Source organism: Budorcas taxicolor, chromosome 14 (genome assembly GCF_023091745.1).
Source record: "Budorcas taxicolor isolate Tak-1 chromosome 14, Takin1.1, whole genome shotgun sequence".
NCBI lineage: Eukaryota > Metazoa > Chordata > Mammalia > Artiodactyla > Bovidae > Budorcas > Budorcas taxicolor.
Genome location: NC_068923.1, coordinates 81,091,830 through 81,110,835, shown reverse-complemented (window position 1 = coordinate 81,110,835; position 19,006 = coordinate 81,091,830). Strand labels below are relative to the sequence as shown.

The following is a 19,006-nucleotide window of genomic DNA, read 5'->3' as shown; positions in this document are numbered from 1 at the left end:
TCCATTTGGACTCATTCTTGTCATTCCATCCATACCAGCTCCCCTTTCCCCCAGAAAAAGCCAGTGAAGGCGGTGACCTGAGCCCCCTGGAGTGAGATGCAGGTTGCCACTTCTCTGTACCCGAAGAGGCCGGGGCAGAATTGGGTATACAAGCAAGCAGCAAAGGCCCGCTTGCATCCGCCTCTTGTCTTGCAAAGCTCTTCCAAAGGCAGGACCCCTTCTGACTTTGTAATATCTCTACCTTAACACTTTCTGCAGGGGCGCTGGGTCGGGGTCACGGAACAGGGCCAGAAAGACCCACCTCCTTTACATAAGTAGAAAACAATCCGACCGAGATGTGGTCGAAGGTGAGTCTTCCTTCCACAGGTTTCCTTCTTAAACTATTAATTTCTCCCCCCCCCCCCCCCCAATCCTTGGAGCAGTTAAGAAATAGGTATGCGTCTCCCCTGCCCCCACCTCCCATGGAAATCTGTTGAAACACACGAGGAAACCCAAAACCCACACTAATAACGACCAAAAAAAAAAAAAAAAAAACTGAAGAAATCCTCCTTGGCTGGTTTTTCCAGGATGCCCCCCCCCCTCGGGCAAGGTGTGAAATTCCGTCTCTCCCTCTGGGCAGGCAGGTGGAAGGTTCTGGGAAGGCAGAACTCCCTGGTCTCCCACCGGCCGAAAAAAGTCCACGCTGCGGCCCCGCTCTCCACGTCGTCGGGGGCCAGCTCCCCTCCGCCTCTCCGCGGTCGGACCTCCCCCCGGGCCATCCCGGGCCGAGGCGGCAGGAAGGCGCCGCTACCTGCAGCCGCACGACTCCACCACCATCTCCTCATACTGCTTGTAGACCACGTTATTGCCCGCGTCGATGTACAAGATGCTGATGGGAGTCAATTTGGTGGGCACGCAGCAGCTGGGCGGGGTGGAGCCGGGGTCCATGGAGTTCATCAGCGTCTGGATGATGGCGTGGTTGGTGGGCTCCAGGTGCGAGCGCAGCGGGAAGTCGCACACGCCCTCGCAGTGGTAGGCCTCGTACTCCAGGGGCGCGATAATCCAGTCGTCCCAGCCCAGCTCCTTGAAGTTCACGTGCAGGGGCTTCTTGCTGCAGCGCAGCCTCGACTTCTTGCCGTGCCGCTTGCCGTGGCGGCTGGCGAAGGCCGTGCGCCGCCGCCGGCGGCCAGGCGAGGGCGACCACGGCCCGGCGTCCGGGATGCCCGACGGCGGCGGCGGCCCCGACCCCTCGGCGCCCGCGCCGGGGCCGACCACCTCGGTCACCGAGCCCAACTGCTCGCGCATCTCGGCGAACAGGGTCTTGCGCTGGGACCTGGAGAACACGACGAGCAAGGCGCGCTCCTGGGGGGTCCGCACCCTCCGGCCGAAGCCCAGACTCCGCAGGTCCGGGGGCGGCGGCTGCTGGGGCCCCGGCGCGCGCGCCTCGGCCTCCTCGGCGCCCGGCTCGCCGCCCCACGCGGCCCGAAGCTCCAAGCACAGCTGCTTCCAGGGCTGGGGGCGCAGGCTCCGCCACACGTCGAAGACTTCCCAGCCGGGCCGGGGCGCCCCCTGCGGGTCCAGGCTCCGCGCTTCCAGCAGCAGGGGCGACTGGCAGGCGAAGAGCTGCAAGTGGAGCGGGCCGGCCGGCGGCCCCCAGGGCGCAGCGGGCGCCTGGCGAAACAGCCGCAGCTCCGCGCCCACCAGCTCTTCTTTGTCTGAGAGCGTGGACACATCAAACAAATACTTCTGTCTCCGGAGAGGAGTGTGCGAGAGATCGTCTGCGAGATTAAAAATAATAATAATAATTACAGTCAGTTTCACTTAAGAGGGAGATCAGCCCGGAGCTCTGCGGCCGCCCCTGGGAGGGAGCTGGGGCAGGTCGGTAGGGGTCCCGGGTCGCCCGCCCGGAGGGCTGACCACCCCGGATCCCAGCCCCGGCGGAGCGCGGCTAAACAGAAGGATACCAGGGCGGCCCGTTCGTCCCCATCAGCGCTGGACACCCTGCGCGGAAGTCAGTGGAGAAGGCGGCCGCAGCTGCCTCCCGATTTTCCCACCCAGCCACCCCCAGGAGTCTGCGTAACCACTAATGCGCCCTTTGTGGCCGCGATACCTCCACACCTCTCGGCTGGCTCATTCTCATCCGTCCCGTCTCAGTTCAAATGTCGCCTATTCCGAAAGGGCCATCTTTGACCACCCTGATCTAAAGCAGACTCCCTCGGTCACTATCGGGGGACCCTGGTGTATTACCTTCCCGGCACTGAGCACGATCTGCAAGGACCTCGTCTGTGTTTGTCTCCTCAGTGGTCTGCCTTTCCCAGCAAGAGCCATGCCCCACCTCCAGCAACCCATAGGAGCTAGCACCCTGTGCTGGCCAATCTTGCTCACCGCAGCGTCTACAGGCCTGTCTGACCTAGGGTACACGCCAGTCAGTAAGTGGGGAATTTCTTGGCTGCCCTTTATAACTATCTAGAGAGTTTTAAAATGACAGCACCAGGGCGTGCTTCAGTCAACTGGATCAATATCTGAGGACAGGGCCTGGGTATTGGAGTTTTGTTGGGGTTTCTTAGCTTTGCTTTAAAAAAAAAAAAAAAAAAAGCTCCAAGTTGAGTTGAAGGGACAGCCCAAGTTGAAACCCAGGGGTCTGGTGGAACGGTGGAAGATGCTGCCCAGCAGACGGGTTTGCTGAAACCTTTAGGCCCAGTAGGAAGGTCACAGAATGCGGAGCTGCAAGGCAATTTCTTTCTTTTTTAAATTCATCAGTCACTTAAGAAACAGAAGAGCAAGAAGGGTTTCCAAAGTCTGCAAGGGTGCAAATGAATCAACGCTAACACCAGGCATCTATCCACTGAGAAGACCCTGCAGCCAATGAGAAATAAATACACCAGCAAGGAGAAGAAACTCAGCAATGCATACACACACAGAGTGACCTTCTCCCCTCCTCCACCTACCCAATCTGAAATCATCTTGCTTTGCAACTAATCCTGAAGATAAAATTTTTGGTTACCACTGAGAAAAAAATGGGGGCACCTGGAGGAGGGACAATAACAAGCTTTTAAAAACTCAAGGTGAATTCCTGGGGACCCAGGCAGAACTGGACTTCTTTTTTGACACATCTGTGCATGAAGCCAATCCCAAGGTGTAAAGTGTGCAAGGCGGAAAGCTAACCAGATTTTCCTGGGCTGCCTTCTCATAAAATATTTACAACCCAGCAAATACAAAAATCCCAAAAGCCCCCAGCTTGCCCCAGAAGCTAGTAAAGTTGGGGTAGACTTCAATAGTAAAAGTGTCACCGGGTCCTGGGGTCCAGCCCTCGATGCCTGTCCAGATGTAGCCCCAGGGCACTGGATCTGGAGCCTCTGCCACATCCAGTCCCCACTCCAGGCTGACCGCTGGGCGGCCGGCCGCCTCACTCAGTCGTGCAAGTCCAGACCTGAGATGGAGCTGTGGGAAGGGTTAGAGAGGTGAAAAGGGAAAAGCCGCTGGAGGCACTTGATTTATGGAAGCCGAGACCTTCAAACCGACCAGGGTCACATTAAAATCAGTGGGAATTCAGCACACTTTCTTCTCCTTTCAACAAACCTGTGTCTGACAACATTCAACCACCACCCAGATCTCTGGACCTATTGTTGCCTGAGGCTTCCCCTTCCTGTCTCTCAAATTTCTCTCTCCCCAAACTAAGGAGGTGATAAGAGGGACAAATCTAAGGTTCTTGCTGCACCAGCTCGATGTCTTGAGGGCTGACATATTTTTCATCCTTACTTTATCCACGAGCACAGATTGGTCCTGCAAGGTAAGTACTCATATTGTGCCCATTTTACAGATGGGAAAACCAAGCCTTGGAAAAACTAATTACTCAAGTCTGACAACTAATAAGTGGTGGTGAAAGTGAAGTCGCTCAGTCGTGTCCGACTCTTTGTGACCCCATGGACTGTAGCCTACCAGGCTCCTCCCTCCATGGGATTCTCCATGCAAGAGTACTTGAGTGGGTTGCCATTTCCTTCTCCAGGGGATCTTCTTGACCCAGGGATTAAACCCAGGTCTCCCGAATTCCAGGCAGATGCTTGCTTTAACCTCTGAGCCACCAGGGAAGCCCAACAAGTGGTGGTATTCAGACCCAAACCTAGGTCTCTTTAATTCCAGAGTTGGAGCATTTAGCCGGTAAGCCCCATGGCTCCCTGGAGAAGGAAATGGCAACCCACTCCAGTATTCTTGCCTAGAGAACCCTGTTGATGGTGGAGCCTGGTGGGCTGCTGTCCATAGGGTCGCACAGAGTCGGACACGAGTGAAACGACTTAGCATGCATGATTGGAGAAGGAAATGGCATTCCACTCCAGTATTCTTGCCTGGAGAATCCCACGGACAGAGGAGCCTAGTGGGCTGATGTCTTTGGGGTCACACAGAGTCGGACACGACTGAAGCAACTTAGCAGCAGCAGCCCATGGCTCCCGCTGCCTATCCATTAGAGTCCAGGTCCTGGAGCCAAGGCAGCTGGGGAGTGGCCAGGTTATAAGTGATGAAGCATACAGTCCAAACTGTATTTTCAGGGCTTGGTAGGAATCAAACCTGGGATCCTTTAGGAAATCATTTCCATCTCTGCTTACATAACTTTTGAGACAATTTGTCACTGGTTGGAGAGGTATAGGGGAAGAAGAGGCAAGTGTAAAAGATGATTTATTTCGTTTTCTCTCATGCAACACAAAGAAATCAGCCTGCTTTTGTTTTCATTCCTTTTTTTAAAAGCATGGACTGCCATACAACAATGCAAATCAGCCATAATTATACTTAATCCCCTCCCTACCTGCACTGTTGTATGGCAGAAATCAATACAATATTGTAAAAAAAAGTTTTTAAATTTAAATTTAAAAAAGTAAAAGTGTGAACTAATAATGCTTAGTCTACACAGCTGAGTCATGTTTTTCTAATCCTCAAGAGGGGTCAAAACAGAGAAAACCTCTGTAAAAAGAGGTTTCCACTGGTTCTGCAGCTTGGGATTCACATGAGTTTTCTAGCAAGATCAGCCTGCTTCCCCACCCATTCCAGAGCTAGGAGAAAGAATACAAATGGGGGCTTCCACCTGTATCCTGCTCTCTTTTCTTCCCATACCAGCTCCATCCCACAGTTTGGGGGGCCTCACCTGCATGGACGCACTTGCCACAGGTGCACACTTCCCCAGCTACAGGTGCACACATTGGGCAGTCGACACACCCTTAGGAGGACAGACCCAGAGAAGAAGCTGACCAGGGCCTGGAAGTGATGTGAGCAAGAATGTGGTGGCTCAGGTACCAGAGCAGAGCAGTGTGAATAGCTCTCCAAGCCACTGAACCTGCAGTGGTCCCTAAAAATGCATCATCAGCTTTCCCCAGGAACCTGTCAGAAACGCATACTCTCTTGGGCCCCAGAGGTTTGAGGTGGGACCCAGAATTTGCATTTTCCTCAGTTCCCAGGTGATGCTGGTTGGGTCCCCACTCTAGGAACCACACGTCTAGATAAGCCCACCCCCTGGGCTCTTTCAGATGCCCCACCAGGTAGGGAGGGCCCCAAGGGGATAAAACGCAGGGCCAGGGCAAGAGCTAAAGCAACACTTAGCAGAACCAAGTTCCTATTGCTCCCTGCTCCTCCTGCCCCTGCCACAGATACCCCCACGTGTTTTTTTTTTTAACTCACAGCCACGTGTGTCCAGATCCTCTAATCCGCCACCCGTGGCTGCTCTGTGAAGCTCCCCATCAGAACACATTCTCCACCTGTCTGGACCTGCTCTGGAGGCACACATCACAGAAATAGCCCCAGAGTAGGCTTCCAGCTTGGGGGAGTGCACACACCATCCACTGTGACCCTGCAGACACTTTGCCTGACAATCCTGGCATCACAAGGCCTGGCTCGCGCTGTCCTGGCCATCTGTGGGTAGAAAACCAGCCCTTCACACTCCCTCCCACAAGCCTCCTCTCGCATCATTGGAGTGTTAGTTGCTCAGTCGTGTCGGACTCTTTGCGAACCCATGGACCGTCGTAGCCTAGCCAGGCTCCTCTGTCCTTGGGATTCTCCAGGCAAGAATACTGGAGTGGGTCGCCCTTCCCTTCTCCAGGGGATCTTCTTGACCCAGGGATAGAACTCGGGTCTCCTGCATTGCAGAAAGATTCTTAACCATCTGAGCCACCAGGGACGCCCAAGAAGCAAATATCAGAGCGTAAACAAAAAGGATACCCGAGGGCGCCTTACGTCAGGATACCCAGGAGAGCGTCGTAGGGCAGCCTTCCCCGCCCACCCGCACTAAACGAGCTGCGGACGGCTCCCGCGCGCGCCATCCTGCAGACCTCCTCCTAAAACCCCAAACATCCTTTGGTTTGGGGCGGAAAGGGCCCGGCCGGCACTGCGTTTCCCCAGGAGGACTTGCCCTATGTCCGCAACTTGAGGTCCCTCTTGAGAGTCCTGGTTGCATCGTGCGTCACTCTGCGGGGGCCCCGAGGCCGCCCCGCAGCTCCAGCTTGCCCCCTAAGGCCCTTCGCGCCCAGACCCTGGGCTCCAGGAAGCTGCCAATTAGCGCGTGTCCCGCTCGCGTCCTCTAAATCCGCCGTGACCTAAGCGGCCACTGGTGGGCCCCACCCTCCTCCACCGGCCGCCCACCGCTCGTCCGGCCGCGTGTCCTCCGGCGATGGGCTGCGACCCAGAAAGCTGCGATGACAGCGGGGTCTCCCACCCCTAGTCTGCTAGGTGGGGACTGAGCGGGGAGGATAATAGCCCGTCTTCACAAAGGAGACTCCGGAGGTCTTAGCTGCTCAGGCTTTCCCTCTCCCGCCCCCAACCGCATCCCCCCCCCCCACCCCCCACCCCCACCCCCACCCCCACCTTCAAAAGCATCCCTGAATGCTCCCGGGAGCGCCTCTGTGCCGGGCACGTGCTCAGGGTTTGGTGACCTCGGTCCCGTGCGTGAATCCTCAGCGACAGCGTGCGAGGCCGGTTCTAACTGTTACGCACTCACTCTTTTATAGGTGAAAGAGCGGGCTCCACGAGGAGTCATCCCTCGCCCAGGGTCTTGCAATTCGAAAGGGGGACACGATCTGAAGGTCTTGATTCGCACAGGAGCCCTGGGACCGGAGCCACGCCCCTCTTCCAGCGTTCTGATTGGGCAGCGGGGCAAACAGGGGGAGGACGTGAGACCCACATCCATCACAGAGTCGCCAACACAAAGGGCGCTGGGTTCTGGAATTCCTTTTTTGTTTTTTCCCTTTCCTGGAAATGAGAAGACCTTCAAGCAGGGAACTCAGAGCTGGCTTGGAGCCTCTTCTTTCCAGGTCACTCAGCCCTGCCGATGCCCTGAGGTTGCCCAAGTCCACAAGTTGGAAATAGAGCCAGGTGTACTGGGTGAGTGAAAAGGAGTCTTCAGTCCTCTCTCCGCTGGGGTATGAAGGTTTCTGAGTAATTTCTGCTCCAACTATTACCCTCTCCTGGGAGAGTGATCTCCTGGTCATCCCTCTCCCCCCACACACACACTCTTGTCCTGAGCCCCACCTCCATCAAGATCTGAGCCTTGCAAACTGCTGACCTTGCTGAGCAGTTCCACTGATTCATAAGGCCACCAGCACAATTCACCGTGTCTGGGATACTTTTGCTCATCTCCAGCATAATCCTAACAGTGAACTCTGCTGTATGCACTCACTATGTGCCTACTAAATCACCTCAGTGGTGTCTGACTCTTTGCTACCCTACAAACTGTAGCCTGCCAGGCCCTTCTGTCCATGGGATTCTCCAAGGCAAGAATACTGAAGTAGGTTGTCATTCCCTTCTCCAAAGGATCTATCTTCCTGACCCAGGGATCGAACACATGTCTCATGTCTCCTGCATTGGCGGACGGGTTCTTTACTACTACAGCCATCTGGGAAGCCCACTGTGTGCTGGGCATGATCTAAATTCTAGACTTATAATAAGTCATTTAAGTTTCAAAACGATCTAAGTTATTTTCTTCGATAAAAAGAAAAAATATCATTATTATGTCATGATTCACAAAACTAAAACACAGAGGGCTCAAGTGTCACTTGTCCAAAATAGAGATAGATGTGGCAGTCTGGTTCCAATATCGGTGCCACCACTCTGGACTTCCCAGCCGCTGACCTGTGTGACTGGTAGAAACCCTGAGAACTCTCCAGCTCTTTTGTGCTGCCGGGGACTGTGGGGAGGACATCCATCCCTGACCTTCAAGTGTCAATCACTTCCTAATCAGCAGAACCGAAGGGATGCCAACAACTGGCCTTTGGAAATAGAACTTAGATGGAAACAGCTTTCGCTAAATGAGAATGTCATGCCAACTCACAGTCACTGGGGGAAGGCTGGCAAATGAGACAGAGTAAGAAAGACGTCCGAGGATACCTGTACCTGTTAGCTACTACTGATGACATGGAAAGAGGGTAGGAATCTAGAGTCTGAGCCAAGATTGGGATCCTGACCTGTAACTTATTGGTTGGCTGATCTTGGATGGACTGAATCACATAAGCTCTCCCAGCATCTTATGCCTCATCTGGAAAGCAGGAAAATGGCATCCCCCCCTCCACTTTGCAGAGTCACTGTAAAGGTCAGAGTGGAGGCAACCAGAGCTGGCTGTGCATGACAGACAGAAGCACCCAACGAATGCAGCCAATATTACTATATAACTACCTATGGTCAGGTAAGGGGTCCTGGGGGAAAGACACACCATCCTCCTCTAGGTCTTCTTTAAGATGCAGTCCAGTTCTCTCCACAAGATTTTCAGAAGTGAGTGGAGGGGAGGTGCTGGGCAGAGGGGTCAAGATAGAAACAAGGGCTTCCAGTGAAGGGCCAGGCCCATAAGGGTTTCAGCTTCACCCCCATCACCTTGCTCCATCTCAGTCCCTAGGCTTTATCCACTGCTCTGAGTCCCTCCCACAATGCCAAGTGAAGACTAGCCTCCAGCCAGAACCTCATCAAGGACAGGGCCCTCCTCTGCAGGCAGCAGGTAAGCAGGATGCAAATCTACCAGGCCCCTGAGAGCCCTAGTGGCTGGTCTCCTTGCTCCTCGCCTCCCTCTCTCCCGCTGGCACCTTTGTGGGGCCCAAACTGTCCACAGAGCCAATCTAGGGTACAGGAGAGGTGTTCCCTAGCTTCATCAGGCAGCTGGAGGAGAAGGGGTAGCCATGAATGATGCCTTGGGCCTCGGTGCGAGGAGGCCATGGCATCACAGTCCCACAGAAGCTCCCCTGGGCCAGCGCCTCCTCACCACACATTCACCCAATGAGCCTTCGCTCTGGGTCTGTTGGCTTCTCTAGTGTTTTCCCCAATAGCTTGCCCTGAATTTCTCAGCTTCTTTCCGCCTTTTAAAGACCAGGAAGTCCCCTGGAAATCCTCCATAGAGGACTTTTCCACCCTCTTCCCAAAGCCTCAGAACGTCCCTGACCCCTCTCCCTGGCTCTAGCTGGGGCCTTGGGAACCACAAAGAATGAGTCTGGTGGCCAGCCTCTATCCGGAAGAGAAACCTCAATGTTCCCACAGCAAGTTTTCACTCAGCCTGTGGCAAACCAGTGAGGTTGGGTGGGGGGAGCGAAGGGGAACCCCGATGTCCACCCTGCTGGGAACAACTTCACTCTCCCAGGGAGCTTTCAGCAAGTTTCTGGAAGGAGACATGCCAGCCCTTTACCTGATCTCTGGGCGCTGGGCACCCCTAGCAGGAGTCCGGAGGTACTTAGAAGAGACTCCTTTTATCTCTCAGGATGAAACAGATTCTTTTATAAAGCAGTTTCCACGCACATGGTGCAAACTCTCCTGGCCGCAAGGGCTCACGCGCCAGAGATGCAAAGCCCAGGTGAAGGACACTTCACCAGGCTTCTCTCTTCACTGACATCCTGTCCTGGGCTCTCGACCACATGCTCGGAACCACCCCACATGTCGACCTTCTCTGGTACCTTTCCTCTGCTGCTAAGCAGCCTGCTCCCGGCATCCTCAGCCGCAGCATCGCCTGCAGGTCACTGCTGTCTCCTGGACCCTCGGAGCAGGGTCCACACCTGGTTGATTTAACCAAGGTCGCCCCACCTGCTATGTCGACCTGTATAGGGTCACCTGAGAGCCCAGGGGAGTTGCATCTCAGCCCTGAAACTACCCTTTGGGCTGGAACATGATCTCGGCCTTTGAACTTGAGAGCTTGAAGATTCAAAGTAGAAGAAAAGCTTCCCATTTTACGTTGTTTCCCCTCCATGACCAGTCCTGAAGTTGCCGGTGGAAGGACGGGCTCAAACTGGCGTGTGGTTATGTGCGGGATTTTGGACGGTCAGCGCCGGGGCGGGGGGCGGGATGAGGGGGTTCCTGCGCAGGGGAAACCTCAGTGATGCGTGTTCCTTCAAGTGCCGGCCCGGACACTCCTCCTGAGGCCGGCATCGTGGCAACTCAGCTCCACTTCGTTCACCTCGGCTTGAGTCCCGAAATAACGCGCTAGCATAAACGAGATTCCTGGTGGCAGTTATGACCCATAGTTTAGCATCCTTCAGTTCCACCCCCCGCCTCCACCGCTCCACCCTCCCCCAGCCTCCCTTACTGGGCATGGGAGCGGCGGTCGGCTGAGAAGTGGGATCGCGACTGGACCAAGTTGCCCGGAAGCCAGATTTGCAAAACAGGCGCACGGATTCTCTTCGGGTCAGAGGTTATTTACGGGGAGAAGGGGTATGGGTAAACCATTCCCGATCGACTCCAAAATTAATCCTCCGCGCTGCCACCGCTCCTGCTTTCCGCTCCGCTCCAGCCTTCAGACCCGCCCTTCTCCTCCCCTGCACGCACGCCCAGTACCGGGTCCCTAAACCCTGCCCAGCCCCCAGGCGCCCCAGCCACGGGCGGCGCAGCGCGCGCCTCCCGGCGACTCCCAGAGCCTGCAGCAGCTCACCCCCAGCAGACCCAATCCTGGGCCCCCAGCAGCGCTAATGGACTGTCCTGGAGGGCAGGCAGCAGCCTCCCTGGAACCCATTATGCCAACGAGGACCTATTTGATCCCTGTAAACAAGAGACTGGAGAAGGACATGGCAACCCACTCCAGTATTCTTGCTTGGAGAATCTCATGGACAGAGGAGCCCGGAAGGCTTTCTAGTCCATAGGGTCGCAAGAGTCGGACATGACTTAGCTACTAAACCACCACCACCACCACCACCACCAAACAAGAGACACCATTTAACCGATACTGAGCTTAAAAATAAACAGCCAAGGGCGCGGGGGTGGGGGTGATGGGAACGGGGTTGAGGGAGGTGGTAGGTACCAAGCAAGGAAATGGCGCTGTGAATCCACATTCCTGCTCGCCACCCTTCGCGGCCTCGACTCAGACCCCTTCCCAGGTCGAGAGCATCGCTTAACCGTGGGTATTCCATACCCTCAGAGTTCTAGAACTAGAGCCCTCCTCTGCACTTAAAGGCTCCCAGGGATTCTTGTTGATTTGCTCTGGGTCGGTGGATGCAAGCAGAAGTCCTGGCAGGAAACACAAGTTTTCTTTCTGCCCTGCTTCATATTTCCCCCACCTGTCTGCTCAGTGGCCTTCTCCTCACGACCACGCCACCCCCAGGAAGAATTCACCAGCTTCCCCGAGGGGTGCGGCCAGAACCCCAGAGCTCCAGCTGGGAGAAAAAAACGGGGTGCACTAGAGCGCCCATCAGTCCAACGCTCTGCGTTCCCCGAGGTCACTCTGGTCGGAAGGGGGAGCTTTCATGTCTTGATTCAGTTTGCGCGGGAAGGGATTCCCAAGGCCTGTCGTGGGTTGTGGCTTAGGGAATTTTTTTTTTTTCATGTGCAGAAACGACAAGGACGTTGATGCACGTTTTTCGATCCCCTCCCTCCACCCCCAGCAACTCGAAAACTCCCAGAGCCCCAGAACCTCCCGCGCCAGGAAAAAAGCAGTGTCCTTCTCTGATTAGTCTCTCCTGCTGAGGAAGTCCGGCCCAGAATTCTGGCGATACTTGGCCTCTCGCTGTAGAAGACACTAGGCGTTGTTAGCCTCTTGCTAAAGCGGCATTTGTAAGGCGGCCCTTAAGGCCTCAGGGATGGGAGTGACAGTAACTGCTGTTTAACAACGAGCCCGTGGCCAAGGGTTAGGTTTATGGCCTGAAAAATGTTTTAGTCATCCCATCCAGAAGGGCAGAACAAACTTCTGGTTTCAGGCTTCCTTCCCTTTCCCCCGGGGTTAGTTCCAGGACCTGACCGTTCACTGGACTTGAGCGGGATCCTGAACCTGGAGGGCTTCGCAAACCCTGCGCGGGGCTCACAGGGGCGCGTCCTCACCCGCACGCACTTGAACGCTCAGCAGTCCTTTCCCAAGGCTGTTCCCTCTTTCCGGGGAAATAAAGCCTAGATTGGAACCTTCTGCCGGCTTCCTCACTTGGCCGTCTGCTCTGCATTAGTGTTTTTATAAGGGACTCAAACAAATCGAATACAAGGTCACCAAATAATTAACAGTTGTGAATTCCCTCCATCCCCATTAAAATACTTCCCTGCTTATATTTCATTTTCCGTTTGCCAACGACAACAGGGTTCGGGCAAAAGCCCGGCTGCGTTGATTGCACCACTCTGCGGCCCAGGTCCACCCAGAAACTCGCTGTTTTGCATAAACATACCGCGCCAGACGCACTTCAATTAGGAGGGAACGACGCCGCTCTTAGAAGTGCTTCCCGCCGCCAGACTATCCCCACAACTGTCCTGCCCTGCCCCCTGGCAATAGCGACCCAGAAGGCAAACCTAGAAGCCAGCGATCCCGGGCAAACTCTCCCGAGGTTCATTTCCAGGGTGTCGAGTTCTTCAAGGATGCTCAGATCTCGGGTTTTGTTTGTTTGTTTGGTTGGCTGGTTGGCTGGTTTTTATCTGTTCCCTACTGCCTCCTTTCTGAGAGTGCTATTGTAACAACAACCAAAAAAAAAACCTAAAGAGTATTCTTATTTCAAAATTATCTAGAAACCTAACTCACAGCAGTGTTCTTAGGTTCATTTTGTTTTCTTCATCCTTAAGAGGATTTTTCTTTTTTTGGTCCCTTGTTGGAATTAACAGTGGTGCTTCTCTCACTACGTAAATTAAAGTCCGAGTTTTGCCTCACTCTCCCTCACCCTCTATCTTACAGCCACACTGAATTCACAGTTCTCACTGTGTGCCTTTCCCAGGCCCCGGGGCTGGGGATCCAAGCCTCCTGTACTTGTGGTCTTTTAATGAGTTCTATCATGTGCTAACAGCAATGTCTGTATATCCAAGCTGGTCCATCCTGATCCTATCACTGTGCCAACACACACATGCACACACTTTCCCATCTCTGTGGATCCAAAATCATCTTGAAAGCACAATTTGGAGGCATTCTTAAAGGTCAGGGCTTCCCTGGTGGCTCAGCTGGTAAAGAATCCGCCCACAATGCAGGAGACCTGGGTTCAGTCCCTGGATTGGGAAGATTCCCTGGAGAAGGGAATGGCTACCCACTCCAGTATTCTGGCCTAGAGAAGTCCGTGGACTGTATAGTCCATGGGATCGCAAAGAGTCGGACACGACTGAGTGACTTTCATTCACACACAAGCTATGTGAAAACTACCTTTAAAAATTAAAGGTCAGGGATAAAGTGGTTTGTGCCTTTTACAGGGAGATCAAAGAGGAGGCAAGGTGCATCTCAGTTTTAGACCTGTGAATTCAAAGTTTCACTCCAACTCCTAACTAGGTCTTGAGAGATTACAGAGGTAGGGAGTCTGTCAATTTTTTCTACTTCTGTTTCCTGCCACCATCCTTTAGAAATTTCCTCTTGCCTTACTCTATCCACATAGCACCAGAAGTAAGCATACAGAACTGGCTATATGCTTCAGCTCTCATTAGCTGTGTGACCTTGAACAACTTGCTTAATCTCTCTGCCTTCTTTAAAATCATCTGTAAAACAGGGATTGTAGCACTTTCTTCCTGGGGGAGGGAGGTGTTGTTAGAATTAAATGAAATAAGTAAACGCTCAACATGTCAATATATCCCAGTAATATCGGAGAGCAAACTGAAAGGGTGGACATATTTTTTAAACCTTGCAATCAAGTCTCCTAAGGGGGTGTTGAGAGAAGGAGGGCAGGGAGTGAGGCAGTACTGAACAGGCAGTCTTCACAGATCTAAAGCGCTCTGAATCCATCCACGCTGGGCAAAGTTCGCCCGCACGCTCCCATTCTTGAAATGCAAGCTTTAGGTGTAACTTTCGGGGTTCCGGGCCCCCCAGGTGAGGAAGACCTTTTTAGCAATGCTGTACGTTAAGTAGTTCAGGCCTCAACAGCGGGCTTCAGGATTCCTCACGTGGTCTTTGCTTCTGCCCCCGAGGGACCCCCTGCTTCTCAAAGCCAAGCCTGCCACACTCGACGGCGATTGAAACATCCCCGAGGCAAGGCGCCAAGTCAGCGCGGCCGGCGCGGCTCTCGGTTGGCCGCTTCTCTTCGCTTCTTGTCCTGCCATCCCCAGCTGGGGGAGGGGAGGCCCGAGGGTTTGGCGCGGTTTGAGAGTCCCCACGTGAGAGGGGCGGAAGTCCTCGCCAGGAACCCGGGATGCGCGGCTGGCGGGTCCCTTCCATCACGGGAGACTAGACACCGTTTGATGTGTTATGACATGAACCCTCAATTAGATCGCTGAGTTGAAACACTCCAATCAGGGGCCCGATGCTAAGCAAGCCCCGGAAGGTCCAGCCCGAGGTCACCGCCGGTGACACATCACATCAAGATCAGTGAGAGGGAAAGTGAGGCTTTCCCTTTATCAAGCTGGGGCTGTGGCCCGCAACGCGCCCCTCCCCTGCGCGCCCCCTCCAGCCCGCGGCTTCGCACTCCTCCGCCCCCGCGCGGCGTGCTACCCGCCGCACAGCCTTCCGGCTCAACGAACTGCCTTTTCTTCCCGTTTTCTGGGAACCTGAGGGCTCGGGGGAGACCGCGCCTTGGACGCGGAGGGCCAGGTGGTCACGCCGCGTCTCCTCCGGCTGGGGACCGCGTTCGGGAGTGGAAGCCGGACGTCTGTATCTCGGTCCGGCTAGCCTGGAGAGCTTGGCTCGGGAACAGAGCCCTCCCCTCCTGCCTCCCCCAGGCTGGGCGCGCAGCCAGTCTCCTCCCTACCTGCGGCGCCCCGGGGCGCCCAGCGCGATGCCCGGGGAGAGGCAGCCGCGCAAGCCAGGGTGAGGCGAGCCCGCGTCTGCACCGGACCTGGAGTCCCCAGAGACCTCCCACACGTGCCCGACGCCGCAGGCTTCGGTAGACGCCTCCCAGCAGCCTGCAGGGTCCCCTGGTCCTCTGCCAAACTCTTGGGGCGCAGCTTGCGAGTTAGGGGGCGTCTTCTGGGGGAGGGGCAGAGGTTTTGGCCACTTCCCGTGGGGAGAAGAAAAGGCGCGCCCAACCGCGGGCCACCCTGGGCCTCCGGGACTTCTTTCCCTGGGGAAAGGCCTTTAGAGTAATCCCCTCGGTTCTTCCTTAGTCTCTCGACTGGGGAAGTCTGGGGCAAGTCTTCGATTAGGGAGTCAGAGAGGATGAAGGATCTGGAGGCAGAGAAACAACAGAGGTAGGGCGAGGGTTGGAAGTGGGGTCAGGGCGAGCTGCGCCGGCAGCAGGGAGGCCGGGGACCCTGATGCAAAGCTCCGAAGAAGCCACGTGTATTTGCCAAGGTGGCTTTACTAGTCCTGAAATCACCATAAAATACCTGGCGTTAATTTGCCGCCCAGACCTTTCGGCAGCTCGTGAACCTCGCTGACCTCCGGCTGCAGACGCGAACGCCTCGTGGGCTGGACCCATGCGGGTCAGGAAGGCGGCGGCAAGGAAGGGGGTTTGGGGCCTGAAGCCTGGAAAGAGCCGGGGGCTCGGGGCCTGCTCTGTAAATTTCAAGGGCGTGCCAGTCCCCAGGTCAGCCGGGTGGTCGTCTCGGTCCGAACCCCGGCGCTGGCCAGTTCCTGGGCGACCTCACTTTCACTGACCTGGAAGTGGGGGGCTGGGAAGGTGTATCGAAGCCGAGGAGCTACGTCTGGGCCGGTGGCGGAGTGGACCGATGCCTCCTTCCTTTCTCCTCGCCCCCTACCTCCCCTTTGCCCTCCCTTTGCTTTTTCCTCCTTCATCCCATCTCCTTCCACGTTATTGTCTCTTTAGGAGCTGAGTGCTCGGCGCCGGCGGATCCCTCCCAATTTCTGGGGCCAGGGTAGCGTGAGGTTCTCTCCAAGGCAATCGCCACGCTGCACACCCGCGCGGGTGGCAGGGAAGAGGCGCAGGGGTTTTCGCAGACACCCACACATGCACCCGAGCCCACGGAGGGGCCCAAAAACGGGGCCCCTGGGTCGATGTGCAGAGAGAAGCGAGTTGCCTGGCTGAGAAAGGTGGGTGAGCACAGTCAGACACCCACGTGGATTAAGTACCAACAAAACACCCAAACAGCCCACTTGCCTCTGCTCCCGGCTCTCCCAGCCAGTTGTTGCGACTGCCTCTGCAGAAATGACTCGGTTGCGGCCCCGAGGGCGCGGGGCTCCTATGCGGCTGACCATGCCCACACTCAGCGCCAGGAGCAGTCGGGTACCAGCGGAGCGGCTGGGCCGGGGCACTTCCACCCGCCGCTCGCGGACTCGCTGCTCTGGACCGCAGCATTCGCTTCTCCCGGCTTTTCTCGGAGCCGATGGGAGCTCGGGGCTTCCCAGCGCTCGCTCGGGTCCCAGGGCCGCTCGGTCCGCCACCGCGCAGCTCCGGGCCTTGGACCGCACACCCAGTACCATCCGGGATTCCTCGCCGCGGGTTTCATCAGTGCCCGCCGCGACCCCTCTCCAGCCCGGGTCATCTACCCGCCACCTCCCGCCTTCCACGCTTCCTCCAGCAGCCACCAGACATGCGGCCCCCACGCTGCTTTCTGCAAAAGGCAAGAGGAAGAGGGAAGGAATAGAGAAAGAAAGAAACAGACGAAAGAGAGGCAGGGAGAATTGCACACTGGAATAAAATCTGCAGCCGCGTTCGGAAACGTACTTGGGCTTGAGAAAAAGCAATTTAAGAAAAGAAAAGGAGAAGGTATCCAGAGCGGAAAGGCGAATTCACAGATGCAGCCTCCTGCCAGCGCCGGAGCTGAGCCCTGGCGGCTGACCTCCAGGGAGAAAGGAGTCGGGCGTCCTCTTTGCCACTTACCTAGTCCCCTGTCTACAAAGCTAGTGATCGTATTAGCCGACTTGGAAGACTGGAAAAAGCTGGCATTGATGCCCAGCTTCTCGGCGATGGAGTAAGTCCTGTAGATTGACAGCATGTACTCGTGGGGCACCACGCGCGGGGCCCTGCCGGGAGGCTCCCGAGCTTCACGCCGCTCTGGCGGCCGCCGCTGGGGCTCCTCCTGCGGCCTCGGCGGGGGCTCCTGGCGATCCAGGGGCGCCCGGGCCGTGGCATTCTCTCTCGGCGCCCGCGGCATCTTTCCTTCCTTGCGGCTTCGCATTCCCTTGGCGGAGCCCAGCTCGGCAGACGACGAGGAGGAAGAGATGGAAGCTTGCTGGAAACCCGGCAGATCCCACAGGAAACTGATGAGGAAGACGGCCGAGAGCAGGACCCTGGAGGTATCCATGACTAGCGTCTCCCCGAGAGGCGGCGGCACCGGGCGCGAGGGGCGGCACGGAGCGGCTGGACAGCGGCCGGGGCCCGGCTCCTCCGGCGGACTCGGAGTGCGAGGAGCCGGGTCCCAGCCACACAAATCCCGGCCCTGCCACGCCCCCTCCCGCCCCTCGCCGGGAGGGGAGGGGAGAGGACGGAGGGGAGGGGAGGAGAGGGTGGGAGGAGAGGCCGGGTGGTTTGGGCAGGAGGTGTGGGCGAGAGGGGGCCGCTGTGGGCCGGAGTGTCCGGGGAGGGGCCACGCAGCGCCCCCGCGGGACGTGCGCGGGGTTGCCGGGCAGTGCGCGCGGAGCGGGGCCCGGCGCGGCGGGCAGGAGTAGGCGCGCGAGGCCGCTCGGCGGCAAGGAAGCCAGGGTCCTCCGCAGCGCCAGAGCCCCTCCAGCTCTGTTCGAAGCTCGGTCTCGCCGCAGCAACGCGCTGCGCGGGCTCCCGGTCTTCTCCCTCCCCTCCCCCCTCCCGCCCCCCATCCCGCACCACCACCAACTCGGTCGCCTCCTCTTGGCTGGGAGCGTGCAGCCCCGGGAGGAGGCAAGCGGCGGCGGCGCCCCCCAGGGACAGCTCCGAGCAGGCGTCTCTGCAGCCGACTGCGCGTCGACTCCGGGCGGTGGTACCGTCCTTTCCCGGCCCCAGCCTCCCGGGCCAGTCGATCGCTCCCCCTCAATGGCCAGCCCAGGGGCCAGGGAAGCCTCTCGCCGCGCACGCCTCTGCGCCACGCGTAGGGCTCAGCCCAGAACAGCCCCGTTCTCTCGCTGGGGTTACCGCTTTCCACAAAGACCAGGCGTCTGTTCCCGACCCTCGAGGTCACGCAAAGGCCACGAGTCTTTGGAGTCTGGATGGATGCTGAAAGCTGCCGCGCTCTTGTGCAGGCCCCAGCCTCTTCGGACGCTGGGTTTAGGCGACTCTTTCCTCCTCCAGCTGTACCCCCGGTCCTCTCCCCTCCGGAGGCTTGGCCCCCGCCTCCAGTGCGTCCCCATTTTCCCCTCTCTTCTTTCCCTTCCGCCTTCCATACTTCCTCCTTCCCCAAGTTCCGTCTGCATTCCAATCCCTCTTTCTCCAGCCTGCTTTTCTTCCCACACTGCCCTCCCATCTCTCTTGGCCTTCCCACCCTCTCCCTCCTCGGACGCCCCCCCCCCCCCCACTTCCCTTTCGGTGGACCCCTCGCTTTGCAACTCTTCCCCAATCTGTTTCTCTTCAGCTCAGCCTCGCCCCGTCACGAGTTTCCTTTATCTGTCCCCAGATTCCCCGTGCCTGTCTTCTCCACCCACTGCCTCACTCATTCCCGGGCCTGAAATCGAGGCGGAGGGGCTGCCTCTCACGCGCTGGTCTCCGTGCCCCTGGAGCGCTGTGGACGTCGAGTTTCCTCGTGCGTTTACTGGGTGCTCCCGGCACCACCCATAACATGCTCTTGAATCCCCCCAGCCTCTATGGGAGGTTGCCCTTCCATTTTTCCACTTTCACAGATT

General features: G+C 56.9%; 1 protein-coding gene across 1 annotated transcript; it reads right to left on the bottom strand.

Annotated features, from left to right (window-relative positions):
* Positions 1 to 786: 786 nt before the first annotated feature.
* Positions 787 to 17,499, bottom strand: GDF6 (growth differentiation factor 6). The gene is made up of 2 exons (XM_052652011.1): positions 17,076 to 17,499; positions 787 to 1,757 (listed from the first exon to the last, which is right to left on the bottom strand). Exons 1-2 carry the CDS (start codon positions 17,497 to 17,499, stop codon positions 787 to 789), a joined length of 1,395 nt encoding a protein of 464 aa, XP_052507971.1.
* Between the last annotated feature and the right edge of the window lie 1,507 nt (positions 17,500 to 19,006).